General features: G+C 33.7%; 1 protein-coding gene across 1 annotated transcript in view; it reads right to left on the bottom strand.

The window, feature by feature from the left end:
* The window catches only part of LOC126821050 (vacuolar protein sorting-associated protein 8 homolog), a 37,798-nt gene extending 22,262 nt beyond the window's left edge, over positions 1–15,536 (bottom strand). The window contains exons 1-14 of the mRNA XM_050549345.2: positions 14,945–15,536; positions 9,204–9,278; positions 8,802–8,938; positions 7,992–8,079; positions 7,432–7,464; positions 5,397–5,451; positions 4,882–5,006; positions 4,607–4,693; positions 4,162–4,229; positions 3,892–3,942; positions 2,958–3,060; positions 1,487–1,543; positions 930–1,133; positions 224–307 (exon numbers count right to left, since the gene is read on the bottom strand). Coding sequence (XP_050405302.1) covers positions 224–307; positions 930–1,133; positions 1,487–1,543; positions 2,958–3,060; positions 3,892–3,942; positions 4,162–4,229; positions 4,607–4,693; positions 4,882–5,006; positions 5,397–5,451; positions 7,432–7,464; positions 7,992–8,079; positions 8,802–8,938; positions 9,204–9,278; positions 14,945–15,019 — 1,242 coding nt within the window. The 5' untranslated portion in view covers positions 15,020–15,536. The remainder of the gene's footprint in view (positions 1–223; positions 308–929; positions 1,134–1,486; positions 1,544–2,957; positions 3,061–3,891; positions 3,943–4,161; positions 4,230–4,606; positions 4,694–4,881; positions 5,007–5,396; positions 5,452–7,431; positions 7,465–7,991; positions 8,080–8,801; positions 8,939–9,203; positions 9,279–14,944) is intronic.
* Positions 15,537–15,788: the final 252 nt, after the last annotated feature.

Here is a 15,788-nt window from a genome sequence, read left to right as displayed (position 1 = left end):
CGTTTTATGGAAACAGCTGTATTTGAATCTGGTTATGTTTATCATATACGAGTCCTATATGATAAACATAATAGGACAGTGCTTGAGTAGCAAATGAAGACATGAATTCACATGAAACTGTAATTCATGTTTTGGAGATTATCAAACAGCAAAGTAATTCATGTTTTGGAAATTATCAAACAGCAAACTATCACACGCTCATGTTTATAATATCAATACTAACCTCAAGTTCTTCTTCTGATCTCACATCTATAACATGTAGTTTTTCTGATGTATCTAATGTTACTAGAGTTCTAGGATTTAACCACTGTAAAAATACATAGAGAACTTATAACATTTTATTAAAGTAGCAAAACGTCTTTGATCTAGCTGGTCGCCTCCCACTTCCACTTACCAAGACACTCAGTAGCAACCCTGACCTAGCCCAGTCTACCACCAATAGACTCCTATTGATTGTTGTATTAGCTGTCAAGCTGTACTTTCAATATATTTTATGAAACATAAATTATGTTAGGCCATACAATGAAAATATTCTGGTTCTCGGAAAATCTTTCAAAAATAAAATCTCATACAGGAGGGAGGTTTTCATTTTGTGTTTTTATACATGCTACAAGCAGTAATCAATGAGTATGTTTTTATTTTACAGGCAGAGTGATGCGGCAGTATCCGATTCTGGAAACCAGAATATTTCTTTATATGGTCTTACATTTAATAGTCTTATTTACCGGTTTCACATTTTGGCACGTAAATCGTACCATACACCTATAAAGTGGTTTAGCATTTAAAAAAGAACCCTTGACATTGGAATTTGATGAAGAACCTACTGTATAGTGAATATCTGACTTCATTAGCTCATCAGTTTGTGCAGAAATCAGGACATTAAACACATTTTTATTCCATCACTTCAAGATAGGGTTAACCAGACTTACATTTATACTCAGTAATTTATATGGTAGATCAATCTTCTGTAGACCAGAACACCTGATATCTTGTGCACCTCTACAGATGACTTGATAGAAGTGGATAGTTTGATCACGTCCAAAAGCTAGAACTGGATCAATCACTCTGTCTTTTTCTGATACTTGTATAATAACAAACTGCCAAGCTAATAATGGTAAAGTGGCCGGGTCACCCTGATAAATAAAACAAAATGTATACCCCTATTAAATAGTTGAAGACAATTACATTGTGCTTAAGCCAAGATGTATTTATTAGGCCGGTGTATATTTTGTGTCTTATCATATCAGATGTTTACAGCACTAGGGAATATTCAAACTCAATTATATGAAATAAAGAGAGAAAAGGGGGTGGGGGGTGGGGCAGAAAAAAGAGAGGTTTGTGCATGTTACAGAATTTGGTTATGTACTCCTTATTAAGTGACTTTAAAGCAAATTTTATGTGTGCTTTATTATCATTCAACAACTTTATCTTGTCCTTGCACCCATGACAATAAGACACTTCTAAGATACCCCTAAGTTACTATTACCTTCAGTGGCTGCATAAACATAACTTTAAGTGTTGGACGTAGCGTAACAACTAACACCTGTAATAATACAACAAATAAATTTAAAATGTAATAGTTACCAGCGGCTGCCAGGCAGGATACGCCCACATTTTCGAGAGATGGATAGAGAACAAGCTAACAAGAAAGTGATTTTTCCTACAATCAAGGGCCATAATTCAGGAAATTACAATTCGATATGCGCATATATCGAAAGGAACTGAGATCTTTGTGTTATAAACTTACATTTCAAGTTTCAACAAAATCAGATAAAAATTGTGACCTCTATAGGGTCCACAACCTTGATATACCATATTTTTACGCTATTTGAGAACGAACGGCGGCCATTTTGTCTGTCAATTTTGGGGCGATTTTCACAAAATTCAAACTCAACTGTCCTTAGGGTGGAACGGTAATATAATAATACGGTTTTTTAAATCGGATAAAAATTATGACCTCTAAAGGGTCCACAAGCTAAAAACATGATTTTCCGTACAATCAGGGGCCATAATTCAAGTTTCAACAAAATCGGATAAAAATTGTGACCTCTATAGGGCCCACAACCTTGATATACCATATTTTTACGCTATTTGAGAATGAACGGCGGCCATTTTGTCTGTCAATTTTGGGCCGATTTTCATGAAATTCAAACTCAGTCGTCCTTGGGGTGTAACGGTGATATAATAATACGTTTTTTATATCGGATAAAAATTATGACCTCTGTAGGGTCCACAAGCTAAAAACGCGATTTTTCGTACAATCAGGGGCCATAATTCAGGAAATTACGGTCTGATATGCGCGAATATCGAAAGGAACCGAGATCTTTGGGTTATAGACTTACATTTCAAGTTTCAACAAAATCGGATAAAAATTGTGACCTCTATAGGGTCCACAACCTTGATATACCATTTTCTTACGCTATTTGAGAACGAACGGCGACCATTTTGTCTGTCAATTTTGGGCCGATTTTCACGAAATTCAAACTCAGTCATCCTTAGGGTGTAACGGTGATATAATAGAACGTTTTTTTAAATCGGATAAAAATTATGACTTCTATAGGGTCCACAAGCTAAAAACGTGATTTTTCGTACAATCAGGGGCCATAATTCACGAAGTTACTGTCCGATATGCGCAAATATCGAAAGGAACTGAGATCTTTGGGTTATAAACTAACATTTCAAGTTTCAACAAAATCGGATAAAAATTCTGACCTCTATAGGGTCCACAAGCTAAAAATGTGGGCGTATAAAAATCCATATATCACATATATCTATGTAAAGAGTTAAAATCCATATATCACATACATGTATGTAAAGAGTTAAAATCCATGTACATGTATCACATATATAAAAGGGTTAAAATAAATATATCACACATGGAAAAGGGTTAAAATTCATGTATCGAATTATTCAAGTCTAATGAATAGTCCTGATTTATCTAACAAAAAATGACCTACCTTAGACAAAGAAGCCATAGCCAAGATGGTGACATCTTGCATGGGATGATCTTTAATAGTATAATTCATATGAAGAGGTTCGATAACACACACTTCTCCTCGACTTAAAATAAAGATTTAATATTTCATAAAATAAAGACTTAACATGTCATAAAATAAAGATTTCATAAAATAAAGATTTCATAAAATAAAGATTTCATAAAATAAAGATTTCATAAAATAAAGATGTAATATGTCATAAAATAAAGATTTAATCTGTCATAAAATAAAGATTTAATAGGCCTATATCATAAAATAAAGATATGTCTCACAGATGATAAAGAATCATGGCTCTAAATAGTAGAACTTATTAAATAAGTTATTTTACTCAATTCAGTTCTTACATAAATATTTGACTTTCCCCATGTGACATAAATACATTTTTTGGACTGATTTGACAAATCATGAATATTTGAATTTTGAGCTTGAGAAACGAGCAATTGAAAATATGAGTAAAAGACATGGATTGAATCCTCTAATCAATATGTCAATGTTTGTCATTTACTGATAATTCAGAACAATTATTTTTTAAATGATGACTGATCAAGTCAAATGAAATCTATAAAGATTTAATAAAATATGAATGTATTATCATTTCCAAGGCGGGGGGTTGGATGGCCGAATGGTTAGCACGAGCGCGCTGTATCATAAGGACTGTCGAGTGGACGTTAAACCTCATTTCTCTCTCTCTCATTTCCAAGGCAGGTATACTTTGGCAGGAAAATCAAATGAAATGGGGTGTAACATCCCATTTTTCTGCACCAATTGAACTAATGAAGACGAGCATACACCATTCACTGAGCCATCATGGCTCCTCTGGAAAATCACTTATCCTATCTGCTGATTAAAATATAATTAAATATCAAAAGCATCTCAGAATGAATGATGTAATTACCTTCCAGAAAACAGACATTTTGATTCACAAGTTCTTACACCTATCAGTCTCCTGTAATAAAATAAAACGTGTAGGTTGAGAGAAATGTTAAAACATGAAATGTGTGCGCATAAAAACAAACGAACACTACTTTATACTGATAGCATTCATTTGTTATAATATATTTTACAGACTAACTCACTGAAATCAGAATATAGAATTTGATAGATAAAACAGAAATGATGCCATGTTTAACTAAAATAAAGTTTGCATTAAAAAAATACTACTTACTTAAACTCCAATTCAAATACAGAACCTCCACTGTCACTACACACAGCTAACGTTAAATCATCAGTAAACTGGAAAAAAACATGTTTATTACCAAATAACCAAGAATCACTGTAATCAAGAAATTCAAAGTCGCTAAATATAACTCTGCTTCTCAGATAATCCTTCAAAAAGTTTGATGCAGGGAGGTTTTTAAATATTTGTTTTTATTTTGTCAAAGGATAAATGGGCTAAATGACTTCTTACAAACATCACATTTTAAGGTTCATTATTTATCTCATAATCTGTTTATACATGGTCTTCATTGAGATCCTCCATAGCTAAAAATTACTTATGTAACTATATGCTAATAAGCGGAATATAAACAAGTTCATTTACCAGTAATTACGAATTGTCTCTGTCTACGAACCTAAGCAATACCATTGTTTCATGTGTTAATCAGACGTACCTTTACATGAAGTATAGCAGTGCCTTGTGGATGAGCATCTGAAATAGTTCTTATTAATTTACCATTAGTTAAATCCCACATAGTAATCTGAATTAATAAAAAATATAATAACAGATTCAAATGTCTTTAAAGATATGTTCTGTTTGGTGTAATCAGGTCATCCTTCTAACCATAGAATATATAGTCATATTTTCAGTGTACAGAAAAAATAACATCATGTTCTCCAAATAATACTGTGTTCATCATGTAAATAAAAATTGTTTTCTTCTAGTTACCTGCCCTTTAGCAAAGCCACAAAGTAGTCTTGTACAGTCTCTATTAAAACTCAGGGCTGATACTGAACCATACAGAGCTCCTACAGCAGTACTTCCTAAACACCATTTTAACACTTGCTTGGGATCTGAAAAATATGGGTTTTTTATTATCTGAATGACTGCAAGCTATAAAAGAAAGATGACTATTACTTCAAAATAATCACTGACATTACACTCTAGTTAGAATTCAATATTTTTCAACTCTTTACTTCAATAAAGCTACAAATTAAACCTGTTTTTTCCACTATGCACACTGCACAGACTATATGAATTTATGTAGATGTAATCAGTTAAGGCCTGATATACTTGAGTATGAATTTTGAAACACAGTAGACAATCACGCACACTATTATTATGAACAAACATCCACAGTTTCATTGTTCAAAACATTTCACGAATTTGACCTCTGTTACAGTTGCACTCAGCCATTTTCAGTTGCAAGAAGAAGAGATAGCAAGAAATAAGGTTTAACTTACCAAAGACTAAAACTAACCCATGAGAACTTCCTATAGCTATTAATGATGAAACAGCCTGAAATGGATGAAATCAAATTCAAGAATACAAGCAATATTGCATTTTATAATCCATGAGGTTGGAAACAGTAGTGTCTATTTTCAATTTTGTAGATAATAATAGGCTCCTAAGGCCTTTAAGGTGTGATTTCAATCTTTCAAAGACAAAAACTACAGTCTCTGGGTGACATATCGTCTGTGGGGAGTCAATAAGGTTGTATCTGGATTTTGCGAAATTGTCCAGGAGAGCCAAAAAACACACAGAGGTTAAGAATCAAAATGTTTAATAAAACTGTCACGTCAAAATGTTGTATGTAAAATGTTGTATGTAAAATGTCGTATTTCTGAAGCTTTTCTTAAATATTTCTGTACAAAGTGTATGTGTTGTCATTAAAACAATATGTAACTATCAGCACGTATCAAGCTCAACATTTAGTGCAGAATTAAAGAGTGAAAGCTAGTTATTTGGGCTAATGAAGACGGGCATACGCCATACAGTGTGCTATGAGGGAAATTTTGCCCGGACAGCGGCACTACAGCCTACTCTTATATCGAAGTCAAACTGCCAAGGGATCTTTTACGTGCATGCCAATGTGTACACGGAACCTCGGTTTTTCGTCCCATCCGAACGACTAGACAGCTTTCCTTGTCAGCCCCTCCGTCCTGCATCACAAGGGAGAACCACGCCGGAAAATCTGGATGAACTTTCTCGGCCAATGCAGGGATCGAACACCCGACCTCCAGGCTAGCGAGCTAGCGTCTTACCCACTTAGCCACGTGATCCTCCAGCAAAGACGTATCTCAGGAAAATATTCACCTTTACCTGCTTCAATTTCATAGAATTCACACAGTAGATGCTCAACAATAATTTCTATGATACATATTTAACTATAAAACAATACTGCCTACGTTTTGTTTGATTGTAATACTTTGGTTAGACATATATATAAAGTTGATTTATTTTTAAAAAATACAACATTTTCACTCTTAATATTTTTTTTTTTTTGGAACACCCCATATACGACATTTTGAAACAATATCTATAAATCCTCTTTTCTAGATGAAAAGATGCGCAAGAAAATCCTCATTCTGAAGAAGCAAAAAAGTGAATTTCGCAAAATATGCCAGATACGACCTTTCGACTCCCACCGACGATATGTCTTTTGTGTACTTGTCAAAATCTGCAAACATTGGATGTTGAAAGCCAAAGATTTTTATTGCAGAGACTTTTATCTTCACATAAAAACGTCATATGATAAACCTTGTCATCCAATTTTAGCTTTTCAGACAGAATTTGTTGCTGTGTCCAGGTAAATTATGAGGATTCTGTAGTTTGTTGTTTCAATGACAACAGCTGGTGTGTGCGCAAGGATTATTTATTCATTTCTTTAGACCACCCTTTTTAAATGTTTTCAACTTAAATCCCAAATGCTGCTAATGTTTTTAATAACACTTTATTTTTTTTAGATTCAATATTCCTTATATACATATCTATCACTTCCATCCTTACACCTTCATTAGATTACAATACAGCAACATGTATTCAGAATAAAGTATAAGAAATGAAATGGGGTTTAATGTCCTACTTCAGGGTAACGAAGATGAGCATACACAATACAGTGTACAATGAGGGGAATTTTGCTAGAACAGTGACACCACTGTCTAGTTGTTAGTACCATCTGAATGACTAGAAGTTGTTGCTCGCCATCAGTCCTGCAACACTGACAACGGGAAGATACTGTTTTCCCTCTTGTAAACCCGACCCTGTTCCAAATTTCCTTTGGTGTATAGACCTAAACAATAATAATTCTAATGCTTATTTTATAAAATACTAGTCCAGCGCCATCAGGCCTATGTTACTCCCCGGTCCGGGCTACCCCTATACACCAAATTTCAGCCTCGGGACAGCCCTAGTGTAGCCACCAACCCTCAACAGACAGACAGACAAACTAATGACAGTCACAAATATTTGTATAGATTAGTTCAATAACTAACTTACAATAGCTGTCGGCATCCCAGCATCAACTCGATCCTGTTAAAAGAATTAGGACAAAAATATACCATAAAATACATTAATTCACCTTCAACATTTGTATCATACAAAAACCATTATATTCTAAAACAGTTAAAACACTGAACTCATAGTTATTCCATACCACTTTTGATAGTGTTTACAAGACACTAGTTTGGAATTCAACAATATAGAAAGTGGCCAACAGATGGATTATTCTTACCATCTGCCTGCCAATACTTGCATGTCTACAAAGTCATGCCATTTTCTTTAAAGTGAAGAGATAGAGGAATGGGGTTTAGCATTCACTGTACACAAACCAGGTAATTTAGAATTAACACATGGTATTTTTGTTTTTCAGAGAAAAACCACAAGGTTAGGTAGGCAACAATACTTCTACTGGAAAATGAAACAAATGCAGTTCTTCCCCAGTTATTAACTGGTGCTCTCAGTACTATGAGCCTGTGCTTCACTATGAATAAAGCAACCACCTTAGTCATTAACCCTACATGTTTATAGTCAACCTGAACTAAATTAAAAGTACTTACAGCAGCTGACAATAGTTGAGCAGATAAACTTTTTAATCTACATGGTCGCAGAACAGAACCATGTACTGGCTTCTTCAGAATCTTTTTCCTGTAATGAAAATGGAAGGTCTTGTATCATCATTTGATAATTAACCATCAAGTTTAGCTTCTTTTTGATTATCTGTACCAGTATGTTCTATATTTAATATGAATCATATGTAGCAATTCAAATTACCACTATCATTAATAGAAATTACTTGTACATAAAAAACATACTGAAAAGAATTGTCATGGCTATATGTAATAATATAAATGGTCTTAGATATGTTCTTCACGGTCAAGATTCATATCATAAAATAACTATCATGTGATGTTACTGGGCTAAAGTCGACCGAGGACAACATTCTTTCAACATTGCTAATAACTTGGATTATGAAAATTAATAATAGATTATAGCAAAGCTCTAAAGGGAAAAGAGAAAGAGCGAGAAATGGGGTTTAATGTTCACTTGACGCAAACAATGTCTTTTTTCGGTTCAATTTTATTTCAATAATTAGCTTGCGTGTAGGGGGCTTTAACAGTGGGAGGAAACAGGAGGACCTGGAGAAAACCCACTAGTTGGACAGGCGACCCTACTTCTTGTCACGTACAACTGTATCAAAACCACACCAGTTGACTGAATGACAGTAGTGACAGACCTTATGATACAATGTGCATGTGCTAACCATTCAGCCATTCAACCCCCCTCCCCCCCCCCCCCCCCCCTAAGGGAAAAGGGATTCAGCACAAAAGCCCATGTTATAATCTGATATGCGTAATTTAATATCTTACTTGTCTTTTTTCCGTGGTTTGTCACTCAGGTAACTATCTTGACTTGATAGGGATGAAGTTTCTCCAGAATCTGTTTTAAATATCTGAACTGCTGAAGGTATATCTTCTTCATCTAATATAGATAGCGTATCTTCATCCTGTATACAATAAAATATAACACAAATGTTCAAAAGAAACATAAACAATATGTGGGAAGTGTCATTTTCAGTATTGTTTAAATTACAATGTTTGATATTCTGGTTTTATTGTATCGTGAGTCATATCACTACCATTCACCACCACCACCACCTTATTTACAAGGAAGGATCAGACACTTTCTTGTGACAATTGAAAATGACTTAATTACACAATTGAAATCTATGCTCATTTGTTAAATTTTGAAGAAACCAGATTCTAACTTACATGTCCTTCATTTAAAATGCTCTCTAATGTTGGTGGATGTTCAACTGTTGGCAAATCAAATTCTGCATCATCAAGCTAAATATAAAATGGAAATTTCTTTTTAAAAAGTTAAAGGACAATATTGGTGTCAGTCATTATCACATATGTGATAGAACTGGTTAAACACATTCCAAATATAATTTTAACTCAGAGATCATTGCTACGATAGATGCGTTACGAAGATTTCAAGAAAGGGAAGCGATGAACGCAAAAGTAAAACACGAGTTATCCTTGTATATAACTGAATGAAGTGACGAGTGATAACAGATACACAAAGTAATTTCTGCTCACTAATAATTCCTTTGCAAACCAAAAGTTGCTATATGCGACTGTGGGAGGATATTTAACAATTCAAAAAAATAATTGACTGTCACTTGATAAGAGAAAATGAGAAAAATAGAAAAAGTCGGTGCATTACCATGTTTTTATTAAATATAACAAGGGAATGACTATTTCTATTTACACTACAAAAATCTAACCGCGCCATGTCTGGCGCTGTGCCGAGATCACCTAACATCAGTGAGCAAAATTGGCACGGTACTCAGTATGGCACGCTTATGTTTGACCTGTTTAAACTACAAAAAAATTAGCCATACCGTACCTGGCACGCTTAAAATTTGTAATGTAAACAGGGTTAAAGTGTGCATTTACTGTATAAACAATGTTAGATAACCTGCCCATTGAAATCTAGAGAAATGGACAAAACTGGCTATAGTATAGGGCAGTCATCAAGTACCTGCTACTGAAAGGACTAATTCCAACACAGATACATGCGCACATGGTCCCCATTTTAGGGGATGATGCCCTTTCCACAGTAAAGAAGTGGGCTTGGACATTAAGCGTGGAAGAGAAAGCCTTTGACTGCAGATCAGAAACGTGTCAGATTCTGGACATCTTGTGACAGCGCTGTCTTGAAGGAGATCCTGATAATTCTTTGGCCAGATTTGTAACCATGGATGAGACCGGTTTCCCAAAATGAAAAAGGATGTTTCCAAAAAGGAACTAGCCAGTCATCATTTTCCTAGTAATGATGACATCATAATTAAAGTAAATATCTTCCTGACCAGAATCTAGGTACATGTATTGATTATGTCGACCACAACTAATTATTATGTTGTCCACAAACTAATAGTTGACACGTACACATTAATTGTATGAAATAAATATGTTTTACTCATTGGTTGTGTGTAATTGTCATATTTACCCAATCATCAAGGCCAAGATTAGTTCACTGATATTTCTGTAGTAGCCTTGTATTGTTTGTTGATTGGCATCAGGATTTTAGACATAATGAATACAAATCAAGGATTAGACGCGCCATGACGTCCATTAATGTTTAGACAACATTTAGTTGACTTGATATGAAATCTGAATGTAAATTATTCGATGGATAAATGTTTGTGATAAATGTTGTAGTTTATCACCCTTTTTAAGCACAGATTGCATTCTATGGTGCAATAGTAACCTTCTGGATTTGGCCCTGTCTCATAAAGTGGTGGTCAACTTCCACCCCAGCACTAATTTTGAAAAGAAAAAATAACAAAAAACAATACATATACCGGTATACAAATTTTTTGTCGACTTGATTTAGAATACCATATTCATATTGTCCCCAGGGTTGTCGGTAATTTTTCACAGTTGATTAGCTTGCTAATCAAAAAGTCCAATTTTGCCAAATTTGATTAGCAAATTTAAAAATTGATTAGCAGTTTTTCAGTTTCAACGTAAAACACCTAAATAACAAGATATTACTTTAATTCATAACAAATATTATTGGATTCCATTCTGACTATTCTTAGATTTTTTAGCACTGCCACAAGTACTTGTGACAGTTTGTGAATGTGACATTTAGTTAGGTCTTATGTCTGAAGCCAATTCTTGACAGTGACTTCCGAAGCCTCACTCATTTTAATTGTTATTTTTTTGTTACGTTAGAAATCTTCCTTAGAAAAGAATTTCGTCTGCTTTTTATCGTGTATTACTATTTTTGTTCAATCGGACACACCTCGATTAACTAGACACATGCGATATAAACAATAATATCTTACAGGAATTTTTACTTTGATTTATCATTTTACAATACGTTAACATGTATTTATTTTTTTATATTTTATTTACAATACGTGGGGGATACACTGGATTTATTTCTTTCAAAATGAATATGATATAATTACTTGATGTCTCGCAACGTGAGTGGTACTACTTGATTCCCTATTTCCGGTTTAATAGTCCCTATTCATAGAGTTATGTCCCTGTGTTATATAGTATTGTGTCTGGGTAGTTCGAGAAGAAAATGTCACACAGAGAATTCAGTTTTGTTTATAAAATTTTATTCGACATTTTATACACGTTGAAAGTGTTGAGTAAGCCTTCTAGTCTTCAAAATGTGGATTATTCTTGTGTCAATATCCAAAATGACAGGCATATTAATGATTCGCAGTAACTGCGAATCAAAAACCTTAGATTTTAATTTTTGGTTAGCAACGGACAAAATATGTATCGCAAATTGCGCTGCGATACTGGTTGTCGGCAGCCCTTATTGTCCCTATAGTACAGTACAAGATACATCCATAGCCATCACTTGTACCATTGTGGTGGTGTGTTTAAGTGTATATTAAATTGTACTATTATTGTATGTTTGGTATTTGTCGTATTGTCCCTTTAACATATTTGTTTATTGTCCTTTCAGGTTTCATTTTCAAACAGGTCACCAAAAATGGCTACAAAATGCTCAATTTCAGAGCATGTTTCCACTATTCATTTTGGGAACCATCCACTGATTTCTACACTACAGAAATGTAAAAGCTTGTAAAATCTGGAACGGTACGCCTTAGAATTTTTTTCAGATGTGGATCAATATATCTTGTAAATTAGCAATATGTTTAGCAGTTGGATTTTATCAAATCATAAAATTATGTGGTAAGGTTTCACCTTTATTCCAAAGGGAATTGGTTTATTATATGTTAAGCTATGTGTGGTACAGTTTAATTGGAAATTAAGCAAATTATAGGCCAGTCATCAAATGACTAAAAAATCTTGTTCAAAGGAAGTTCTTAGAACGATTCACTAGGCTGAGCAAGACGGAAGACATCAGTAGTCGAGCCATTTCTAGGTATAGAAATGGGGTTTCATTATATTATCTATTATCTTCTTCAATTCTGAATTCATATTTTATTATTTATTAATTATAATCTATATTATAATGCTCCCTCCAACTAGCGGTGCTAAACGCCGCTGGGAGCGCTGGCTGTACTATTTACAGACATCACAAAAAGTTGACCGAGAAAAGTATACGTCGTGTTACGCCTTGTCATGAATATTCAGAGTGTCGAACATTGACCACGTGATGTTTACCATCGAGAAAAATAGATGAACTTGCTGTCGAGTAGGATTTTGAGAAGCTGAGGTAAGATTTTCTGATATTTTTCATGAATTGAAAATTTGAAGTTGAGAGAAATTTTCGAAAAAGGCCCTCGACGCTCAAGATTTTGGTATATTTGGAAAGCCCGTAAGTCCGTATCCCCCGTAGGAATTCGTAAAATGGCTGAAATTGAACCATGTGGAATTAAAGGGAGGTAATTCGTGGTTGATCAGGGTTCAGACCATAATTAAAAAAACCCACAGACTTCAGTGTAAAAAAAATGATGTTAGATTTGGACAGGGTTTTTTATTATATTGAATGTTACTAAAGCTACCAACCAAACTTTAGCCAGACATTTCACTAACAAAGGATAAAAATTGTGAATGTTGTTGACCACCTTGGATTTTTTTTTCAGGAACTGTAGCTGAAGAAGTAAGCTACTGCTTATAATATACTCATCCAAATCCAAACATAGCCAAAGGCGATCCCTGATATTACTTGGTACAACATAAAATAGACAAATGATGATGATATATAGGCCTACTCATACAATTTGCATGAGGACTATAAAAAGGGGGGCTTGAAACTGACTGTTTCTCAGCATTCTCAAGAAAGTCCATAATTATTATAAATTTGTTATGAATCATAGAAGTTAGTTTAATTTATTGTTTGAAATCAGTATTAGTAATCTTATTTTTGTTATTTCAATATTTGTGATAATATTTATTTTATTTTTAACATTTTCTACCTGAAAGAAGTGGCCTGATGCGTCAAATGTTTTTGTTTATTTTGAAAAATATCCCATATGAATAATGTGATTATTTTATATTGTTATTATTGTTTGTTTTTGTAAGAAGATACATGTATTAGAAATCTTATATTTGTTGATAAATGTGATAATGGTTTCTTTTTTTTATCATTTATTTTAAACCAGTGGGTGAACATTTTTAATTTCATGAATTTTGATCTTATTGTGATTTTTTTTTTAATATTTTTATATTTTTATGACATAGATAATGTCTCAGCAAGATGTATCACCATCTGAATGTTTATATTGTTTTTATTTTCATGGGATAATGTCTCAACAAGAAAGATAGACTTCTACCACTGATATTATAATATAGTATATCGTAATGCACATGTATCACAAATGAATTTTTTTAATACTCTTTCATGTAGATCATATCTTACTTTTTATAAGCTTACCTTTTAATTTGTTATTAAGCACAGTACATTATGTTTTTATCATTTTGCATATTTATCAGACAATTGAAGTGATCATGATACTCATTGTTTAGGATTATTTGGACTCTTTTAAGATATTCAAATGTTTTAATTATGTCTATGTTACTGTTTTTATTTGAAATTGTAGTGATGTTGATCACAAAAATATAGCTGTTATATAAATCATAGTTTAATTGTTAATTTTCATTCCTGAAACAAACAATCTCAAATTGATGTACATGGCAGCTTATAAACAACTAAAGCAGTTGGCGTGGCAAAGGCGGCAAATCTGCCAAAAGCTTACAGGTTTATTTCTCATTTTGCCACACACTTTCATGATTTTTAAAAATATCCACAGTATACGTTGGTATAACTGGTTTATGATTGTTGTATGACTGTGAATGGCCAGTGGTCAATGGCCTCGGAACCAGTAGGTGCCCAATTACATACATAAACTTGTTTCTCTTCGACATTGACATCATACGGTCAAAAATTGTGATTTAAGGTGTTGTCATGCAAAAAATAAATAACAGAACAGACTGAAAACACTTTTATGTGTGCTTATTCATTCAAAAATAAGCCTCTGTATTAATGTCAAAGCGCTACAATTTAAGTACACACAAATTTGTCCATTTTTTTGCTGTGATTTGTGCGAAATCGGCACAGATCCCAACTTTGAACCTCTGTAACATAAAAAGTATGTACTAGAATATTATAGCGACAATTTGGCTTTATCAAGTATATCTAGATCTTTAATTAGTGCAATTTTCATACTAGACCTATCTTGTATAGTTACTGAGATATTGACTTCGGTCACTTTTTTGCGTTTTTTAAAAAAAAAGTTTTTTAGCGCCTTCTTTAAAACGCTATAACTTTTTTAATTTTCAATATTTTTTCGAAATTTTTTCAGATTATTCATTCTAGATAGTTCACAATTGCAGCATCATTGTCATTTTTGAGTCATTGGTTGTATCTGAAAACCCGTTGGCAATGTTACTCCAACAAATACAACTGATTAGAATGAACAACTGAAAGTTTGCAAACACTGTGTCAGCCAGGACTCAGTATAAAGAGACAGTGGGGCATTAAACTGCTGTAAAAATGATTAATTGACTACCTCTGGAATGTCAAAACTAACTGTTTCTGCGGTTCCATCCACATGATCCAAACTTTTGCTTCTTTCCTCCGCCATGTTGTCAAACCCACTACGGGTAGATAACTCTAAATCTATGGCTTGACCGTACACATTTCTAATTTCCCAAGTTATGTTTTTTACTCATCTTTCTTTTAGTTTTCTATTTCATATATAAACTGATCCATTAGATCTGGTTGTAGGTATTGAGTGTGAAAATCGCTTTATTTAGTGTCTTTATATCCTCCCCGAAAGGAAATGTAGCAGCATGCCATCAATATTTCCAATTACCCCTAAGTACCACTAGAATTTCCAGTCAACAAACTCGGTCGATGGTTGGGCTAAAATTTGGGAATAGTTTGTTTGACTGAAATAAAAAACGCACTAACTCAAATATGATTACATCGTTTTTTGTCTATTTTGATTATTTTCCCCCAAGTTCAAATCTGACAGTTGAAGTCACAACTTTATTGAGATTTTCCTTCCAATAGCAATCCCCTAAACAACGTGTTGACCTCTCTTTGCGAGTAAGGTCGTCATCTAGGGTTAAGGGTCAACGACTGACGTCATCAACTGAAAACAATGGCCGTGTGGAGGGATTTATAGAGGAGTAGGCTACATGTTGTTATCTTAGTTACTGCCACCACTGCTTAATAAAGTCAAGCTTTACGTTTTTCCTCGTCATATTGAGCGACTGGATTATTCGACTGAATTATCTGCTTGATTTTTTTTTCGACCGGATTATTTGACTGTTTTTTCGGCTATCCCCGGCCCTAAATACCTAATTATCAGACTACTTTTGCCCCATAAATTGAACTTGAAACTATTT

This window comes from Patella vulgata, chromosome 5 (assembly GCF_932274485.2).
Source record: "Patella vulgata chromosome 5, xgPatVulg1.2, whole genome shotgun sequence".
NCBI lineage: Eukaryota > Metazoa > Mollusca > Gastropoda > Patellidae > Patella > Patella vulgata.
Note: the sequence above shows the minus strand (reverse complement) of the source record. Positions and strands in the feature narration are given on the sequence as shown.